Raw genomic sequence first — 21,423 nt, 5'->3', positions numbered from 1 at the left:
GTAAATGGTTATTATTTACTAATTTTAGAGATTCCCTTTTGGACACCTTGCAACCAATTCTATTATTGGCTGTTGAGTTGTCTTAATCTCAGTCGTTGGTTTGTTTTAATCTCGATCGTTGGTTTACCAATGAGAGTAGTATAAAAAAGGGTCTAGGGGGCATTTGGAGAGATAGGCAGGAAGCTTTGCAGGGTTAGCAAGGAAGCTTTTGGAGAAGCAGTTTGCAGTGTTAGCAAACAGTCTTGCAGTGTTAGCAGTGAAGCTTTGGTGAAGCTGTTTGCAGTGTTAGCAAATAGTCTTGCAGTGTTAGCAAGGGCACAAGAAAGAAGCGTTTTGGAGAAGGAGTTTGCAGTGTTAGCAAACAGTCTTGCAGTGTTAGCAAGGGCGCAGTGTTAGCGCAGGGAAAGGGACTGAGAAATATCAGCGGGAGAAATTAGGAGGTTGTCGGAGTTCTGCCAGTGTGAGGCAAGGAATTTTGTATCTCTTGATTTGCTAAAGTTTAATATAATTTCTCATCTGTAGAACTGGTTTTCCCTTAGGGGTTTTTCCAGGGACAATTTGTCTGAAAATATTGTGTTGATTCTGTTGCGCATTTCTTTCCGTATTTTAAGTGAAGTTGCAGTTGTGTTATTTTTCGATATTAGCTGAAAATTTATTTTTAGCAGTTTAATAATCATTTGTGATAGGAGATTAATAATCAGTGACTGCAATAGTTTGATTTTTCACATGGTATCAGAGCATTGTTAAGGGTAGAAGAGTTTTGCCCTAGGAAAGAAATTTTGATCTCTTTAGATTTATTATTGCTTTAAACCCTTGAGATGGCTTCAGCTGGTTTGAGAGATCAGGATAGATTGGATGGTGCCTCAAATTTTGGTGTCTGGAAGGCCAGAATTTCTTTATTGTTGGAAGAGAATGGTATCAAGGATTATGTTACCAGTGGTGTACCTGTACCAACGGATGCAACACAGCTTGCAGCATATAGGAAGGACGATGCCAAAGTGAGGAGGATTATACTTGATGGTGTCAAGGATCATATTGTTCCACATATCTCGGAGCTAGATACAGCAAAGAAGATGTGGGACGCCATTCTAAATCTGTACCAGAATGCTACCACTAACAGGAAGTTGATTCTCAGAGAGAAGCTAAAGAATACCCGGATGAATCAGGGAGAAGACGTCACAAGTTACCTCACCAGGCTCAGACTTGTCAAGGATGAGTTAGCAGCTATTGGAGATAGCCCTAGTGATGATGAGCTAGTGAGAATAGCCCTAAATGGGTTTACTAAACAATGGAGTGTCTTTGTTCAAGTTGTCAGTGGACGAGATACTTTACCGAGTTGGGATCGACTATGGACTGATTTCACTCAGGAGGAGTTTAGACTAAGTCTTGTCAATGGGGCCAACAAGAGTCAGAAAAATGAGGTGGAACAAGAGAACGTTGCCCTAGCGGGTAAAGGGAAAGCAAAGAAGGGATCTAGCAAAGGATCAAATTCACAAAGTGAAAAGAAGAAGAAGGACCTTTCTAAGGTTAAGTGCTTTGGATGTCATGAGTTTGGCCACTATGTCAGTGATTGCCCAGAGAGGAAAAAGGGTAAGAAGCAGGTGGCAGCTTCAGCAAGTGTGGAAGAACTCTCCAGCAGAATGGAAGATGAGTTTGCACTCATAGCTTGTATGGTTAGCTCAACCTCACAGTGTGTTTGGTATATAGATAGTGGGGCGTCATTTCATATGATAGGAGTTAGAGAGTACTTCTCCAGTTACAAGGAGGAGGACACCAACATCCAGATTTCTATGGGAAACTTGTCCAAACTCAACCTTGTTGGGAAAGGGACTGTTCAGTTTCAGAGGGAGAATGGAAAGATAATTCCTCTTCATGATGTGTTATATGTGCCGGGCTTAGGTATGAATTTGATTTCTGTATCTGTTCTTCAGGATAGGGGGTATAATGTACTCTTTAGAGGGACACATGTGTTGATTAAGCACAAGGATTGGAAATCACCCATAACTATTGGAGTTAGGAGTGGTCGCCTTTATAGATTGCAGTTTGATACTCCTAAGGCACTTATGAGCAACAATAATCCTAGAGATCTTGGAGAGCTATGGCATAGGAGGTTGGGCCATATTCATCATGGAGCACTTAGATTGCTTCGTGAGACAGTGACAGGTGTTCCGGATGTGAGCACAGAGCATGACGATACATCTAAGGAGAAAGATGTAGATCCCACTTTATATAGACAGTTGATTGGTTCGCTTATGTATTTGGTCAACACTAGACCAGATATAGCATTTGCAGTAAACTCTCTTAGTCAGTTCATGGTTGAACCAAAGAGAATGCATTGGATAGCGGCTAAGCATGTGCTACATTACTTGTGTGGTACAGTCGAGTATGGGATCAGATATGTTCGAGGTGAAGGTATCAGGTTGATAGGCTATACTGACGCAGATTGGGCAGGAAGTACAACAGACAAAAGGAGCACTTCAGGGTGTTGTTTCAGCTTGGGATCAGGAGTTGTATCTTGGTTCAGCAGGAAGCAGAAGTCTATGGCTCTAAGTTCAGCAGAAGCAGAATACATAGCAGCTAGCATGGCGACATGTGAAGCTATATGGCTTCGGAAGTTGTTAGTAGCCTTGTTTGGTCAGAAGGTTGAGACTACTATGATACATTGTGACAATCAGAGTTGCATCAAGTTGTCTGAAAATCCAGTGTTTCATGATAGGTCTAAACATATATATATTAGATATCACTTCATCAGAGATTGTGTACAAAGGGGAGTTGTTCGACTACAATACATACCTACAGATGAGCAGGTAGCAGACATTCTGACGAAGGCTTTGGGAAAGGCCAAATTTATCTTCTTCAGAGATAAGATGGGTGTCATGCAGAACAGCTTCCTCGCTAAGAGGGAGTGTTAATTATTGTTAGTTGGACAGCTGTTATTTCTGACCCGGAAATAGCAGCACTATTTATGGGTAGCTTGGACAGCTGTTCGTCCTTATCTATGAATAGCGGTTGTATTTATGGGTGGTTTGGACAGCTGTTTGTCCACTTGCCAAAAATTAGTAAATGGTTATTATTTACTAATTTTAGAGATTCCCTTCTGGACACCTTGCAACCAATTCTATTATTGGCTGTTGAGTTGTCTTAATCTCAGCCGTTGGTTTGTTTTAATCTCGGTCGTTGGTTTACCAACGAGAGTAGTATAAAAAGGGGTCTAGGGGGCATTTGGAGAGATAGGCAGGAAGCTTTGCAGGGTTAGCAAGGAAGCTTTTGGAGAAGCAGTTTGCAGTGTTAGCAAACAGTCTTGCAGTGTTAGCAGTGAAGCTTTGGTGAAGCTGTTTGCAGTGTTAGCAAACAGTCTTGCAGTGTTAGCAAGGGCACAAGAAAGAAGCGTTTTGGAGAAGGAGTTTGCAGTGTTAGCAAACAGTCTTGCAGTGTTAGCAAAGGCGCAGTGTTAGCGCAGGGAAAGGGACTGAGAAATATCAGCGGGAGAAATTAGGAGGTTGTCGGAGTTCTGCCAGTGTGAGGCAAGGAATTTTGTATCTCTTGATTTGCTGAAGTTTAATATAATTTCTCATCTGTAGAACTAGTTTTCCCTTAGGGGTTTTTCCAGGGACAATTTGTCCGAAAATATTGTGTTGATTTTGTTGCGCATTTCTTTCTGTATTTTAAGTGAAGTTGCAGTTGTGTTATTTTTCGATATTAGCTGGAAATTTATTTTTAGCAGTTTAATAATCATTTGTGATAGGAGATTAATAATCAGTGACTGCAATAGTTTGATTTTTCACACTCCCATAACTGCACTTCATAAAACACTGGAATAATTTTGGCCCTACTTTGCAGCTTGAGAACCAGCTCATCCAGGCACCAAGGTGACTCTGCATATCTTTCAGAAAAGATGGCAACGTGTACCTTGGCAGAGAAAATGGCAGTCTCGATAGTAGATGGAAATGAATTACCAAGTTCCTTCTCTTGCGAATCAAGTAAAGCTGCGCAGCCAAAGTTGCTTTGACATCAGGGCCTGTGTGGTTGATGAACACATCATACAGTCTGGAAGATTCAGAAACCCTCCTCCTTTTGCTGGCAGGTTCTATTCCAGAAAAAGCACGAGAATCCTGATTTTGCTTCTGCAAAGATGAAGACGCCATCGATCCCCAGATAAAAAAACATCAGAAAGAAATAAGGAGGGCGAATAGAATTTTATTGCAGGAAAAGAAATACGACTTATTGTCGACGGAGGGAAGAGCGGACTACGTAATCCTGCAGGCGAACTCAGAGGTTTCCTCAAAACTGCGAGGAAAAGAAAAGAAACGTGAACGCTACGAATGTTGAACTGCGAAAGCAGGGAAAAAGGAAGGAAAATGCTTTGGATGTAGACAACTCGGTTCTGATTAGAAGCGAACGTGGAATATGCAGGCTGAGTGCGCTTGGGACCCATTCGGTGCCGTGCTCAGTGGGATTATGATACGAAGAAGATTTTATGTAATATCGAATATTTTGTAGAAAATAAGAAAAATGTGTATAAATTATACTTTTAATAGTTAAATTACGATTTTTATTTAATTTTAAATCATTGTTTTCATCGAGTTATAAAACAAATGTGAACTTGGTCTTAAACAAAGCATAAATCATATACTTATATCAAGTCATTGGATGGATAAAATAAAGATATTAATTCTTAAATTGGTTGTCAATCAAATCCACAAAAAATGATCATACTACTACATTTTCAATTATGAATTTTATACCTCCTAACTATTTAGTGTACTAAAATAAATTTTAATGGAAAAATGTATTTATTTATAATATTACTAATAGTCAATTTAAGTTAATTTGTACTTACACATGTGTAAATCATTTTAATGAAGTAAATTAATAGATTTTATTTACCTTTGCAATATTAACCTCTATACATTTTCCTTTTGGGGAAGTGACCTAGTACCTGTTTGTCATGTTTATCCTTCAATTACTACTTTCTAAAAATTCTAAAAATTAAAAGCACATGTACTAATAGTTGACCATTTTTTAACTTTTTTGATGGGGAACTAACTCATTTGTGCACCACTGTTGGGTCATTTCATAAAAACTAATAGGACACTTAGTCATAGGCACTAACATTTTTGAGTGAATGACTATTGGTGCAAGAATATAATATTATAGAGAGACACTTTTCAAATGTCACTTTTGTGACAACTTTGCACTTGACGATCTCTACAATGATCTCTACATAGAGATATGTGAATACCCGAAAGCCAAAAGCCCAAAAGAAATCATAGAAATCCGACCTATAATTAAGAGTTCTATATCACCAAATTAGCTCAAACCACTACTAGATCATCTCCCCTATAACATGTGTCAAATTTAAGTTGAAAAAATATTTCACTGAAAAAACAAAAACGGGATAAACTTGCACTTAAGTTCACCTATCAAGGCAGCAGGTACTTTTACACGAAGTAGATAATAATATTGATATCTTTTACTGGTCAAAGTTATATTATCGAGCAGATACACGGTGCAAAGGTTGGATCAGACTTCAATTAGTTTCGGGGTCAAAGTCATTGCACCATTTAACTTTCCTACTCTTTGTCCTCCTCCGAAGATTTTACCTCCCCTCTCACCTCTTATTATACCAGAATTGAGTGGTTTGCGCTAAGAAGAATACTTTGAATGGAAAATGATTAAAGTAGAGTAGAATATGACATGAAGAAACACAATGACTCATAATACAGACAAATCATTTTTTAGACTTCATCTTTTGGCACGTCAAGGCTAAAATCATTCACTATTCATTTTTTGGAGGCACGCGAAAGTGGGCATCCGCTTTTCATATTCTTCACTTTTCGTGTAGCACACCATTGCATGTCACTTTTTATATGTTTTGGCCAGGCATTCCCCACTAATTTTGTCGTGTAACAGATTCTATTCTTAGGATAATAATAATTTGGTTGTCGACAGCTCTACGCATCGTACAATGTGACGTGAGCACTGACGACGTTGCTCGAAAGTGGAAATTCAAGTTCTATTATTTCTGAATTCACTTTAGATCAAAACAAATTACTCACTAATGACAAACCCTAATGAAATGCCCAGTACGGAAAAACCTTACACTTGTGATATTATAAAGGTGTCACGTTCCAGAGCAGAGAAATAATCCTGTACAAAATGGACACTGGGGCAAAATAAAACATATAAATTCATTGTTCCGAGTTGGATTTATTTGTAATAATAGGGTGGGGAAATATATCATAAAACTCATAATCAATTTTGGAAAACCACATTTTATTATCGGGTCTTTGGAATGTGTCAAGTTTTAAGAGGAAAATAGAAATTAAAACAAAAGATTTATAAATGTAAAAGTTAAGGTATCAAGTTCTAAGTTTCAAGACATAGAAGGTAATTTAAGAACAAGAATGTAAATCTGAATATTATGATTAGAATATATAAGGATCCTGAAACCTAGAATGTAAGTGTAAACTAGCAGATGTTCAACACAATGGAGAAATGGAAAGTGAAATCTAACAAGAGACGAGGGAAGGGTGAGAGTAGGGAAAGAACGAGAACGTGGATTGAAGGGTGGCAAGAGTTTAGTCTCGCTAGACTAGGAACTTATAAGGTTGGATGAAATAACATATTAGATCTTAGGTCTCAAGCAACATTCCATGGGGATATGTCCCACTATAAAATCAAGCTATTTTTGAGATGAGGATGTCCACAAGATGAGGAGGCATCCGAAGAATTTCCCTTCAAGACATTTCATACCACAAGGGAGAATTTTGAGACGTTTCTCATCACAAACCATGGAAAGAGGTCATTGGGAAGTCCTCAAGATTCCTTGTTGTCCCTTGAGAAGATAGGAGACATGACGAAGTCTCTAATTGAAAACAAAATAAATTCAAGATATTTTCACAAAATAAAAATTAAAACAAATTTTCTTTCTATCTAACCCGAAATTGTTTAAACCACCAAACACTCACCAAAATGTTGCTTAATGGTCTGTTTGGATCACGGATTTGAGTAGGAATTGGAATTTAAAATTCTCAAAATTTTCTAATTCACTATTTGGGTCTACAAAATGGGAATTGGAATTTGGAGAAATGTAGATTTTGTATCCCTATTCGACCCCCAAAATAAGAATTCCATCTCCCCTCAAAATACTTGTTATTTAGAATTCACTTTTTTTTGAAATAAGGATTTCAACTAAAGTGAAATTTAATTGGGTTTGACGTTCGGATGCCCGTTTTGTAGCACCTATTTTTGCAAAAAAAAAAAATTAATTTAATTTTTTTTAATTGGGGAAAAAAATTCATTATTGTCACACCTGCTCATATGTTTGCATTAAATAAAATATATAATGTCCCGCTTGGGAACCTAAAAGAAATAAATCTAATATGTTACAAAGTTTAATAAACTATTTTCTTTTAAAAGTTTAAACAACATCAAAGTAACAATGCAAAAGCAATATAGATAAACACGACATTTACACAGATTGTAATTACAATACAAATTTCATTGTTGAAGGGTTCCTTAGTGTTGAGTGACATTTAAGAATGTTTTATTAATAAGTTTAAGTCTTGAGTACAATGTCCATAATCATAAAATGAATTAAAAAAATCATCTCATAAGAAAATGCATAAAAACAACTGATACAATGAAATATATCTAATGAACCACATCCACTGCACATGTCGTAGGGTATGCAAGAATAGATACAAGCACATCATAATACATGATACATGATAAAGTACACACATCACCTAAATAGAAGTCTCTAAGAAAAGAATAAGAATGATAAAGGTACAACTGCATCCATGATCATCTAACATCTGTGAATTAGAGGGGGACCCAAATGGTAAGAAAACACTACCTCTTGACTATGTGGTTACCTAGTCAAGCTTCCGCTCCCACCATGTAAGGAATATAATGAACGATCCACAAATGACTAATCAATCATAAAACAATCTTAGGTGAGGAAACCTAATAGAGAAATCTAGCTCTAGGGTACACAAACTACTGATGAAGAAAGATAACCAAGTTGATAGAACACTCATCCAATACCAACATCACATACCAAGTCAACATCTAGATACCAAATACAATATAGTATCAAATCAAGATAAAGCCAATGAAAGGTATCCATCTTAAGTCAAAGGCCACATGCCCAAGAACAATAATCAATAGATAACAACTATTAGATCAATAAAAGAAAATGTCAACAATAAGTACACCACCAATAAATAGATGACACTCATCAATAAAAGTCAACTATCAACAATAAATGACATCCAATCAATGAGTAACAACTCACAATAAATACACCATCAAAAGTAACATACAACAAGTACACCACTAGAGGCAAATATTTTTAAAAAAACAATGAAGGAGACTTGGGCTGCATTCTATGGAGTGTCATCACATGGTTAAACTACTTGAGTTACCCTGGAATGGTCTCTCACTAGACCCCATAGGCATAAATACGCGAATTTTATCTTTCAAAACCATATGTGCAAATATAAACATTAAGTAGAACATGTCCAATATTTTTGCAAATATACACATTAATTACACCAAATTTTTCTTTCAAAATCATATGTGCAAATATGAAAATTAAGTACAACCAACTCAATAAGGGTAGAAGAATATGTTATTTCCATGAAGAAGGATCATGCTAGATAATACAAGGGAATTTGATCAAAATAGGGAGACAATCAGTAGATTGTTGTCTAACTTTCAAAGAGAAGGTGATGACAAATGTTATTGTCCTTGCAAGAGTTGTGACAACTTTAAGACAAGAAGAACCAAAATCAAAATAGCTAAGAGACATTGTGGGGAGAATGGTCACACTAAAGGGGAGTTTGATTATCATCCATTGGTATTTTTTTTTTAATATTGTTTCAACAATTAATATACATATGAACCACATAACGAAGGTTTGATCATCATCATGTTTGTGGCTCTGCCTAATCAAAAAATAAAGAAAATAAAAGTTAATAATCATCGAATTCCCTTGGACACTTTCTCTTTCTAGTAGATCTCTATAGTTGATTATCCTGATCATTGGCATGACACTGTATGGGAATAGATTTATGCACGTTATGAACATTTGAGTGTCAAACACTCTCTATATTTGCAATAGCAGGTTAGTTTTGTGGCATTTGAAGTAAGGGAGTATCATGGCTATTTTCATTCTCCTCTTCTATTTCCCAAGGTTCAATAACACTTGATTAAGGTTGGAATCTAGTGTGTGGCAGAGGGAAGATATCAAAGTGAGGATTGAAATGTAGTGTAACATGTGGGCTTCGATGGAATATCGATAAGTGATCACCACACCAGTCCATGATGGATGAAGAGTCCAATCATATGCAACTTGAAGTATCAAGTAATATGGGAGTGTGTGAGCTAGAAGGAATAGTGGGTTGTGCAAAGTTGTAGTTTGGGTATTGAACACATAGTAGGAAAGGAATAGATATAGCCTTAGGTTGTCTATCTACCATATGTGCCCTATCAAATGTAGTTGCAGGGTATTGAATTCATATTGGGGACATGGGAATTAGCATTGACAATGGAAAAGATGGAATAGTATGGAATAGCGCAACACACTCTGGAAATAGGACACTGCCTAGTGTAGAGGGGTCATGGGATTCAAATGAGGAGTGTTTTAAAATCTTAGTGCCAAGAAAGGAGCATCGATGTGTGGGAAACAGAGGGGATTTTCCCTTAGAGACTAGTGACTGGTGGTGTGGGATGAAATATAGAAGTTCCAAAAATGGGGTGTGTGATTTGTTGAACTATAAGAATTGTCACTATTGGAGCAAAACTAATAGATTTGGCATTTGGAGTGTGGCCTTTTGAATTATAATATATGTCATAATCAAAATAATTATCTGAAGTAGTTCCCATTTTATGCAAACTTGAGAATGATTTCCTAATGAAAATAACATCTTGACTATAAACCACCTTATGAGCAACTTGATCCCACAATCAAAAACAAAACTAATCTTCACCATACCCTAGAAATACACATCTTTTGGATTTAAAATCTAGTTTCATTCACTTCTCATTAGGAACATGAACATAGGCATCATAAATGAGAGAATTATGAAATCCTTTTTCAAAGCCACCTTTCTTCTAGAATATTAAAATCAACATGAGATGAAGGAGCTGGGTTAATTAGATAAAGAACAACGTTGCACACTTTTGCCCAAAATTCCTTCTCCAAACTAGCATTAGATAACATACACTAAGAAACACTCAAATGAGAGAATTATTCAATCCTTTTTCCAAGCCACTTTTCTTCTAGAATATTAAAATCATTATTAATGTTAATGCATTATTTTATTATTTTTATTTGTGAGACACTTAGGAGTTTGTGCACCTTTTTGAGTTGTCATGTAGACAACACAGGAGTACGAAACTCCTTTTTAGCACATGGTGTCTCCAACACTGATTTGCATGTCACACCCTTGTAGGCTTATCCTCTCATCACCACACATAATTTTGTGCTTAATGGAGGATAACCCATATTTGGGGGACATGTGCTTGGTTTTATAACTTATTATGGTGTTGATTACAAGGCATTCTAGATGTATCTCAGAGGTCTTTATATACAGGCATTCCTAATGTACTCTCAACATGGCATATTGAATATATCACCATTCTGATTATACTCTCTCTCTCTTTCTCTTGGTCTACTATGTGCTTGTGTTTGAGTTCTTAGTTCTTGGGTGAATTTTTCCCTTAGAAAAATTCTTACATGGTATCAGAGCTTGGAGATTTTCTCATCACATAGCCTTTCGAGACCATGCTTGCTTCATCACCTCAGCCCGAATTTGGAGTACTACAAAAATTGGGAACATTTAGAGCCAGATTTGACCTTGCCATTGCGTCTAAAATGCTGAATCGATGAAAATTGATTATAAAATCGGCTACCTTGGCCCAAAGTCGACTGTGAGGAAAATTTCTTTTGCACATCGGAACCTGGAGGCCCCAATTTATAGTTCGAGTATGGTCATTATTTTCAGATCTATAATTTAATTTTAATTCAGATTTGTATTTTCCTTGTATTTTCATCATATTATTGACAAAATTTTTTTCCCTTCAGGCACCTAGTAGAGAATTTTTTAAATTTTTTTAAAAGAACCGAGCTATCAGATCCTGGCTCTACATAGTATATTTTATTATTGTCACAGGGCATTTTATTAAATTTGCAGGCATTAAAATCGCATACCATGCACGACACAAGAGTTTGGGCCATACACAAATTAATCATAGTGGGCAATTATACTTTTTCGACAGGCTTCATTTAACAAATTCTAGTCAAGACCCCTGACCGACAGTAGAGCCCACACAATTGACCTTCTTTATTACACAAGGGCAGGCTCATTTTTTTGCTTAGACTATGGCTTTGTTTTTATAACAATCCACAGATCCTAACCCACTAAATGTGTGATTAAATCTATGACTTTCGACTGTCATTTTTAAAACATCCCTGCCAGCTGATTTGAAATTTTGGCCCCCAAATTAGAGCTTTTGACCACCTTGTCAAGGTTTGTAGCTAACAGTTTAGATCCTGGTGAAGGGTTTCACCTTTCTCAATGATAGTGACAGATTTTTCATGTGCATTCCCAGATTCCCGGCAACCCATGGTGAAGACTTTTTTGGTGTCGTGCAGATCTCTTGCCCACGAATTTTTGGTGTTAACCTATCCCCATTCTCACACAGTTGTAGTCTTGAAACACGACAGAGTTTAAAATGTCCAGCAACATTTTTTAAAATTGTAGCAAGTTTATAATCCCACCTAGCATAAATCTCCTGCCGACTAGTAGCACACGTGGACAAATCACTTATTGACATATGGAATCTGCGCCTTACTACCACATAAGCCAGTGAATAGCTCATCAGCTGCAGGTGACACATAGGACCTTTTGACACATCAGCGATACTCTATTGAGACTGTCATGTCACTATATGGAAACTAGACACTTTTTCCATGCAATCTGGCATACATTTGACACATCAGCATCCATACGTTCCATACAGTATGGTCAGCGCCAGTAACCTAACACATCACCCAAAAGGCCCATATTTTTGCTGACATCATCATATCACTTGGTTAAATTTGATGGCCATTTGACCATCAAACTTATTCATTTTACAACTGCTATGATGGTCTTTTGAATATCAATTTTAGACTTGCATTTTTTGCTCCAGACCCCTCTTCAAATTGCATTTCATTTTGGCAGCCTAAATTTGTTAGCCCATAACTTGGACATCTGGACTCTGATTTAGGTGCAATTTTTTCAAAATTGGGTAGAATTTTTTGAATTTTCCAGTGGTGGTGTTGTTTTCTGGTTTTGGTGCACAGATTTTGCATAAATTGCTTTTTTAGTTTTTGGTTACTATACCTACATAATCCTATTTTTTGCAACTTCAAACACTCCATACAAGCACATCTGGTCACTTTTTCAAGTTCCATTATTTTCTTAAGTGCATATTTTTTCATATACTTTCCAGATCTACAGTTAGATTCTAGAGTTGTGTGGACCAAATTCTCACTTTTAGAATTAGGCCTTTTTTGGCATTGTAAAGCTTTGATTCTTTTTTCAGAATTGTTGTAAATCTAAGCTATAGTGCTTAAGTGATAGATTTAAGCCTTATAAGGTAGTTGCAAAAACAAAATCAAAAAGTCCACTTTGTTCATTTTGACAAGTGGCCCATTATACACACACTACTTATAAAGTGCCAAAATCATCTTTTTTTGGGGGGTCTTTTGATTGAGTGAAAAGCAGCAGGTGGGGGGGGCTGGGGGGTACTGTGTTTTTATGTCTCTCTATTGTGCTCTTGTCATTTTTTGCATCATGGGTTTTAAATGTCCCCCTTTAACTTCACACAACTATTCTACATGGAAAGATATTGCATGGAGTAGATTAATGGAAAAAGGATAGAGTCTTTATGTTGATGGTACAATTACCAAACCTATTGATGCTAAAGAACTCATTAATTAGAAAACCCAAGACCAACAAGCTTTAGGAGTAATCAGGAGTTGTGTACATGGGGATCTTCTCTTTCACATTAAAAATTATTCAGAATCTAAAGAAACTTGGGATAAACTTGAATAGTTGTATGGTAAAGTGGATGAAGAAAAATGATTTTAGATTGAAAATAATCTACTTCTCTTGGATCCAAAGAATTTTGACACAATTCAATATTACGTCATCAAAGCCAATGAGTATAGGGAACCTCTTAAAGATTGTGGAAATCCCATGAAGGATGACATGTTGATTCATCACATCCTGAAGAAGCTACCTTATGAGTACACTAGCTTTGTTTTGAGTTTTAATACTCACAGGTTGACCATGGGATCTACTTACCAAAAGACTTCATTTGATGCATTTACAGAGCTATTGATTGCTAAACAATCTCACTTGATGGGTTTAGGACTTCTCAAGTCATCAAAAGACCAAAGCATTGGTGGCTAGTGATGAGCACAGATCAAGTCAAGGTGGGAAAAGCAAGAACAACAAGAAGCAGTGGAAGTAGAAAACACAATTTGAGACACAACAATCCTCCTCACAACAAGGTGTCTCTTCTTCAAACAAGAAGGGAAGTAATGAAAAGAAGGATAAACTCTTTTGTGCATATTGCAAAAATCCAAATCATGACGAGCATCATTGCAAAATAAAAAGAATTGATGAGTTGAAAAACCTACTCAGGAAGAACAAGATTGAAGTGCCAGGTACTTCCAAGGATTCAACTCCAACCTCTTCAAAGGGTAAAGGGAAAGCACTTATGGCAAACACAAGTTCTTCTTCAGAATGAATACTTGACTCAGGTGCCTCCTACCATATGGGTTCTCGAAAGGAAGACTTTTCTTCATTGAAGCAGTCAAAGGTACCACACATCTTCATGGGAGATGATACTAAAATGGAAGTTGAAGGGAAAGGACACGTGGAAATGGAAAATGGGGAATTCAAAGATGTTCTCTACGTTCCAAACCTTAGGTCCAATCTCCTATTAGTTTACCAAATCACTCACCTTAGAGATGGTCACAAAGTTGAGTTCCTTCCAGATTCAGTGATGGGGCGAAGTCTTAGAGATGATTTATTGGTTGTAGTGGAGAAAGTCAATGATGACAAGAGGCTTTATTCCTTCTCCCACTTTGTTCCTAAGTCTCCTTCTCAAGCTTTTTTGACTCACTCTACTTCCCACATCAACTTATGACATGAGCGGTTTGGTCACCTTGACTTTCGCTCTCTTTAGCAACTTTTCTCTAAACATATGGTCAAGGGTCTACCTAATATCAACTTTTCTAAGGGAGAGTGTTAATCTTGTTCAGTGGATATGAATATCAAGGAGAAGTATGATAAAAGGAAGTCTTCTAGAGCTCTAGTTGTTCTTCAACTAGTTCACATGGTTTTAGCAGGACCCTTTGTAGTGACTTCAATCAGCTAAGGTTGCTACATACTCACCTTGGTTGATGACTTTTTGAGATTCACTTGGGTCTTCTTCCTTCATCATAAGAGTGAAGTGGTTTATAAGCTTCAAGACTTCAAGACTCATGTTGAACACAAATCAAGGAAAGCCATCAAGGTACTAAGGGTGGACAATGAGAATAGATATTTGGATAGAAGACTTAAGAACTTTTGTAGAATTGAGGGGATTGATCTTCAGAACCCACTAGCATTCAGTCTGCACAAGAAAAATGTTATAGCTATGAAGATTAGGACTCACAAGACCATGGCAAGTTGGATGGTAAAGGCCAAGTCTCTCAATCCTACATTAGAAGTTGAAGCCATTAATAGTGCTACTCACATGCTTAATAGGTCTCCTCATAATGCCTTAGATGGGAAGACTCCTTTTGAGGCATGGCACAGTACAAAACTAGTTGTAAGTCACCTTAGAGTCTTCAGTTGCCTAGCATGGGCTAACCTATCTTCCAAGACTTGCAAGGCACCGGCACCTATGCCTTGTACTTTCATTGGGTATGAAGACAATGTGAAGGCTTACACGCTTATGGATCTCAAGACTCATTAGATATTTTTGGAGAAGGATGTTCACTTTGAGGAAAGTTCACCTAGCTTATCATCTAATCCTCTTAGCACATCATACATAGTGGAAATTGATAGTGACACCAGCAATAGTGCTTCAACAGGTTGCAGTGAGAGGTCACATCAATCGAGTCCACATGCTTACATTGCCACAATGAAAGGTCTAGCACAAGATGGTACATCTTGTCTTCTAGCTCCAGCTTTAGTTGACTTGGGAGACAAACTTGAGGACTTACATCTTCTCACTGATGAAGGTGATCCTTCTATAGTTGTTGTGAGGGCTCACTCTGACCCTTATCTCCATTGTCTACATGATCAATCTCACAGGTTGGTGTGATTGTGGATCCTTATGAACAACAATTGCTGGAGGTCTCTTTGTCAGTTGAGGAGATAGATGGTTCAGTGGAATAGGTTCAACAAACATCCTTGACACATCAACATTAGCACATAGATACTTGAGCAGGTTTCAGGACCACCATACATCTTCAGGAATGTACCTTTGCCATTATTTCTTCCTAAGGGGAGGAACACCATTTTGCATTCTTTGACCAGCTTCTTCCTTGGAGTAGCTTTCACTTGTTGACATTCTTCTTTTTTGTGAGGGGAGCCTATTCTGTCTCTCTTCCTTCTCTCATTCTTCTCTTATGTATATATAGGATGTATTTCATAATGGGGGGGTCTTGAATACTCCATCCATCCATGGATCCCTATTTATCTTTCTTTTTGGGGGAGGGTTTTTCCCATGAGATTTTCCCTCTTTCTCCACTTTATGAGAGATTGCATTTTTCATTATGTACATGGGTACCTAATATGGCCTAGTAGTCGGGAGCCATCTTGCATCTTCATCCTAGTTTTGGTAAGCTTAAGGGCATTCCCCTAAGTTGCACTTAAGGGGGGGGTGTTGGTGTAAATATGTATTTACTATTTACACTTACTTAAGTTTACTTAGGTTAATGCATCATTTCATTATATTGCATTATTTTATTATTTTTATTCGTGAGACACTTAGGATTTTATGCACCTTTTTGAGTTGTCATGTAGACAATACAGGAGTACGCAACTCTATTTTAGCACATGGTCACACCCTTGTAGGCTTATCCTCTCATCAGCACACATATTTCTGTGCTTAATGGAGGACAACCCATATTTGTTGGACATGTGCTTGGTTGTACAACTTATCATGGTGTTGATTATGAAGCATTCTAGATGTATCTCATAGGCCTATATATACAGGCAGTCCTAGTGTACTCTCAACATAGCATATTGAATATATCATCATTCTAATCATACTCTCTCTCTTGGTCTACTGTGTGCTTGTGTTTGAGTTCTTAGTTCTTAGGTGAATTTTTCCCTTAAGAAAATTCTTACAATTACAACCTTATGTATAAAATTGATTGACTAAAATCAGATTACACTTCAATGTAGGAACATGTATAACATATTTTAAAAGATATCGATTACCATTTTTCAATGATAATAAAATATCTCCTTTTTTGACAATATCACATTGTTTATTATCCCCAAGAAAAACTTTACCAAACATACCTTCATGGTAATTTGTGAAGGGACTCTAACATGTAGAAGCATGGAAAGATGCATCGAAATTGTGAACCCAAAAACTTACATTCATGTTATCAGGTGAAAGAATTAAAATTTCATCATCTTTAACAGTTGTGATATTGACACCATCACTTATTACATTGTTTTGTGCCTTTTTGTAATTCCAACATTGCTTCTTTGCATTCCCTGGTTTACCACAAAACTAACAAGTGTCATTACTTCCTCTAGATCTTGAATGATGATTCAATTTGCCTCTTCCATTATTGTTATGCCTTCCTCTTTCATGACTTCTACTTCTATTCCTTGTTCTCATAGCTATTAGAGGATCACCATAAGAGGGTTCTTGGTGTTTCCTTCACATGTCTCCACTAAATTATGTGGTTGCAACTTCATCAAATTTTAGTTTGCTCTTGGCTACTATTGAAGTGCTCACATCTATTACTATAGCTTCCCAGTTGTTTGGAAGTGAACATAATAATAAAATGACTTTTATTTCATCATCTAATGGTATACCAAATAAAATGAGTTTGACTAAATAATTATTAAACTCATTTAGATGATTTGATGTCATCACTCACCCTTCTTTCATTTTCAGATTATATAACTTCTTCATTATAAAAATTTTGTTTGATGCTGAAGGTATCTCATACAATGAAGATAATTTCTCAACTAGCTCTCTTGTTGTCTTATGAGTTGAAACATTAAATAACATGTTATATGATAGAGCTAAGAAAATCATTTCCCTATCTTTCAAATCCATTTTTTTCTCTTCTTCATATATCAATGGTCCTTTGTCCTTTGTTTTACCAAGCAATGTAGGTTGTAAATCTTCCTTGATGAACAAAAGATTCTATTTGCACTTTCCATAGCCTGAAGTTTTTCCTAGAAAACTTTTCAATTTTCCACTTGTCCACCTCATCCATGGCGTATGCAAATCTTCACCGATTTTTAGAAAATGGAACAAGCTTATAGCTCAGATAACAATTGTTGAGCTAAAGAAAATTCAAAAATAAAATAAGAACTAAAACTAAATTAGACAACAAAGAATGCATTTAAGATTTAACACATAGATTTATAGTGGTTTATCAAACTAAACTGGATTACATCCACTCTTCAAGCAGGGCAATTTCTCTTATTTAAATAAATCACAATTACAATGCTACAACAACAATCAATTGGTTATACATCTTATTTTTCAGTCTTTCAATGGAAGACGAAAGGATATGGAAGATAAATAGATGAAAATGATTGGACTTCACTATCAGACAATCAAAACCATTACAATATTCTGCTTCTAGAACTGTTACACTCTAAAATGAAAAAAATACTGAAAGAAAAATGGCAAGGAGAATAAGATTCGACTACCCAATGGAGTGAAATACGAGTTAATGTGAGGAACACAAAGAGAAATATATTTAGGCCATCTTGCAAATGAGTTGAGTGCTTTCCTCGAAAGAGCAGGGGAAATATGAGTGAGGAGGTTTGCTTCTTTCCTCAAAGCATGTAAGGGGGAAAATGAAGTTAAATGTTTTTTAGTCCTTTCCTCGAAAGAACAAGGAAAAGAAGAGTAAGAAAAATGGGTACACATTAGACAAGCACCAATCGGTGAAATCAAGTTCTGTCCTTGGTATACACCAAATTGAAAAAGGGGAGTAAGTTGCTTCGACTATGGGCAAAGCTACACAGAGCCCGAATGATTTGATTCAATTCAAAAGGAATGCATAATTGTGAAAGTTGCATTTCATCCATTCTTAGAAATTTTGGAGAAAACAAGGGTGAGGAAAATGCGTAGAAATCAGACAAGCAACAATAGGTTGAAAGGTTCAGTCATTTTGTCAAAGCATCCAAGACGAAAAAATCAATGAAGCTCCTTTGAACATGGAAAATCTGCATGTGTACCAAAAAAATTTGATCTACTTAAAACATTTGAACTTAAAGTGAGTTTGAGCTCTTTTTGTTCAGTGGGGATGGGATAAATAATATATTTTTTTCTGTCATAAATAATAATATTTGATATATTCTTTGTAAAGCAATTGCAGATTTAAGAACAATATTATAGAGAAGAGATTCGCAATATTTTCTTGGAAAAAATTAGAGATTTTATAAAAATGTTATAGAGAAGAGTACTAAATGTAGGTAATACTTCTCAATTTTATATTTTAATAGTTAAATTAATATTTATTTAGTTTTACTTATTTAATTTTAAATATTATTTCTAGATCAGTGATTTTATTTATTATATTTTAAAAATGGTATATTGTTTAATTTAATTTATTTTATTTGTCAATTTTAATTTATATTAATTTTCTTTCATATAATATTATTTTTTATATATTTAAGTTTATTTCATTTTTAATTATTAATTATCTATTTATTGCATGCATAGCTACTCTCTTATTTGAATATTTTCACTTAGTATCTTAAAATTATCATTTTCTTGTTTTGTTTCATTTTTACTCTATACAAGATCAAATTTAGACACTTGAAATTGAAATTGAAGAGTAATTTATGAAGTATCAAATTTCAATTCATAGATTTATATTCATTTGTACTAAATTGTTGTGAGACAAATAAGTACACCTTTTTAAAGAGTCATTATAATATTCTTGTATTTAAAGGTATTCATTATCATGATTGATATAGAATGACATAAAAGAATTCCTATGCCTTTCTATCAACAATTATTTGAGAACCAAGGTAATGCAAGAAGCTCATCTTACCTTTTATTTTTGGCACGTATGAGCACAAAGGATATGATAGGAAACCTTAAATCATTGTTATTTCTAGTCAAGAATTATATGGCAAGTTATTGACCCTATTTGCCTCACGTCCTAGACTACAAGTTTACATTATCTTTATGGATTTTATAGAGGGAACATCCTTAAAATCTTTCAAGGATATTATGAAATTGAGTGCAAACTAAGAATGTGGTAAATGCATACACTTCGTAACATGCAAGCTTAAAATGTATCTTTGATACCTTATTAAAAAAAATTCAAAAGAATTTTTTTAACTTCATTGAATGTTGGAGAAGTATATTTCATAGGGGTGTGAGAATGGCATTGAAGTTTTGGAATATATAATTGTAGTAAGTCCTAGGTGCTATACAAAAATAAATAGTACATTGACAAATAAAGAGTAAATTAAGTGGTTGAATATCTTTTAAAATTTATGATAGGAGTCAACAATAGATGTGGAAATAGTACCTTCACTTGTAGCTCATTTTTGTATAATAATTTTGTTAGATTAAATTTGTATGGTCTCATTTGAAGGCTACTATATTTAGAAATGGTAGAAACATTTATTTACAATATAATATAAAATTTATTATTTGTGAAAAACTAATCTAAGTGCACTAATTTGAGATGTTATAGATTTCTAATACAAGTGGACACTGGTAATTAAAAATGTACTTGAATCACTCTGCATTAAATAAAAATTGCCTCCTTAAGTATTTACATACTTAAGTACAAAAGAGATATGATATTTATCCAAATAGAACCTACATAGATAGTATTATCCTATTTAATAATTTGCAAAAGAATAATTAAGTAAATGTACAAAAATACATAGATATACATATATTTATACATACATAACACATACATAAACATGTATAAATACATAAAATGTGTGTATGTGAGTGCACATGCAAATACACATATACACACACAAGGAAAAAAATTAAAATTAAAAAAACTATCCAAGTAGCTTCTAAAATTGTTATAAGGCATGCGCATGTTACACACAAATAGAAGACCTTGAGTTTTCACAAGAATTACTAAACTATGCTTATATTTTATAATTTGAATAACTAAACTTGTGAAGAATATATGAGTTTGGAATTTAAATTATTTTCAAATTCAATTAAAGGAGACATGTTCAGTGTTTAGTTTGTTGTGTATTATTTATGTATCTTTATCTTTTGTTGGCATACAACACCAACATTACTCATCACTAATTTTAGTGATACCTTTCTTATAACAACTTCACTCTTGAAGCTAGTGCTTTAACATGGTTATAACATGAATGATATTATTGTATCAATAATATCAATAGTTAATTAAAGTTGTGGATGAAACAATAGTTACCAACCAACATTTATATAGAAAACTAAAAGTGACCACCATTCATAAGTTTATCCTTATTTCATCCAATTAGACAATCTTTAAATAAAACTTTAAAAATATTATATTTCATAATCATTTTTTATTCATTCTCCTTTAATTTGCTCACATGTAACATCTTCATATATGTATGTATGTATGTATGAAGGTGTGTAAAGAGGTAAAGAAAAAACATGTAGTCATAGTTATATGTGAAGAATACTTGATAGCAATTGAGAGAAAAGATCTTTTCTATTGTCTACATGTATGGGTGTGTGTAGTTTGAAACATGCATTTATATATGTATTCAATTGATGACTAAATATTAAAAAGGAGAAAAGAAAAGGGTTGTTTACAATAGTAGATGAAGTTATTGTTGCAATAGAGATTTGTTACTTAATAAAGATGCTAGGTTGTAACGAAGTGGTTTTCTCCCTATGATGAAACTGAAAGGCTTTTGAGGCTTTGCCACTAAGAAAAAATCATGTGTCTCTCTCTTTTGTGAGTTGTATTTATTTTCTCTAATATCTTGCATGTTAAATTTTATAATCATAGAATTCTATTATGAACAAATATTGTCTATGTATTTCAATTCACTTTAAAAGGCTCAAAGTTTAATTAAATTATGTAGTTTTGATGCACTTGCACACCCTCCCCCCCCCCTTCAAACTATTAGAGCTAGGTTACCTCATAGGTTTTCCTATAGGGATTATCTA

The 21,423-nt window shown here is 35.0% G+C and overlaps 1 protein-coding gene across 1 annotated transcript; it reads right to left on the bottom strand.

Moving 5' to 3' along the window:
- Window positions 1-3,749: 3,749 nt before the first annotated feature.
- LOC149545440 (uncharacterized) lies at window positions 3,750-4,183 on the bottom strand. The gene has a single exon (XM_089793767.1). It carries the CDS (start codon window positions 4,143-4,145, stop codon window positions 3,750-3,752), a length of 396 nt encoding a protein of 131 aa, XP_089649893.1. The 5' UTR covers window positions 4,146-4,183.
- Window positions 4,184-21,423: the final 17,240 nt, after the last annotated feature.

Source organism: Cupressus sempervirens, chromosome 7 (assembly GCF_028749045.1).
Source record: "Cupressus sempervirens isolate cs-2001-9-10 chromosome 7, ASM2874904v1, whole genome shotgun sequence".
In the NCBI taxonomy this organism is placed as follows: domain Eukaryota; kingdom Viridiplantae; phylum Streptophyta; class Pinopsida; order Cupressales; family Cupressaceae; genus Cupressus; species Cupressus sempervirens.
Note: the sequence above shows the minus strand (reverse complement) of the source record. Positions and strands in the feature narration are given on the sequence as shown.

What these genes read in the sequence shown, in the direction of transcription:
- LOC149545440 (XM_089793767.1), bottom strand. Translation starts at nt 4,145, where the DNA reads ATGGCGTCTTCATCTTTGCAGAAGCAAAATCAGGATTCTCGTGCTTTT.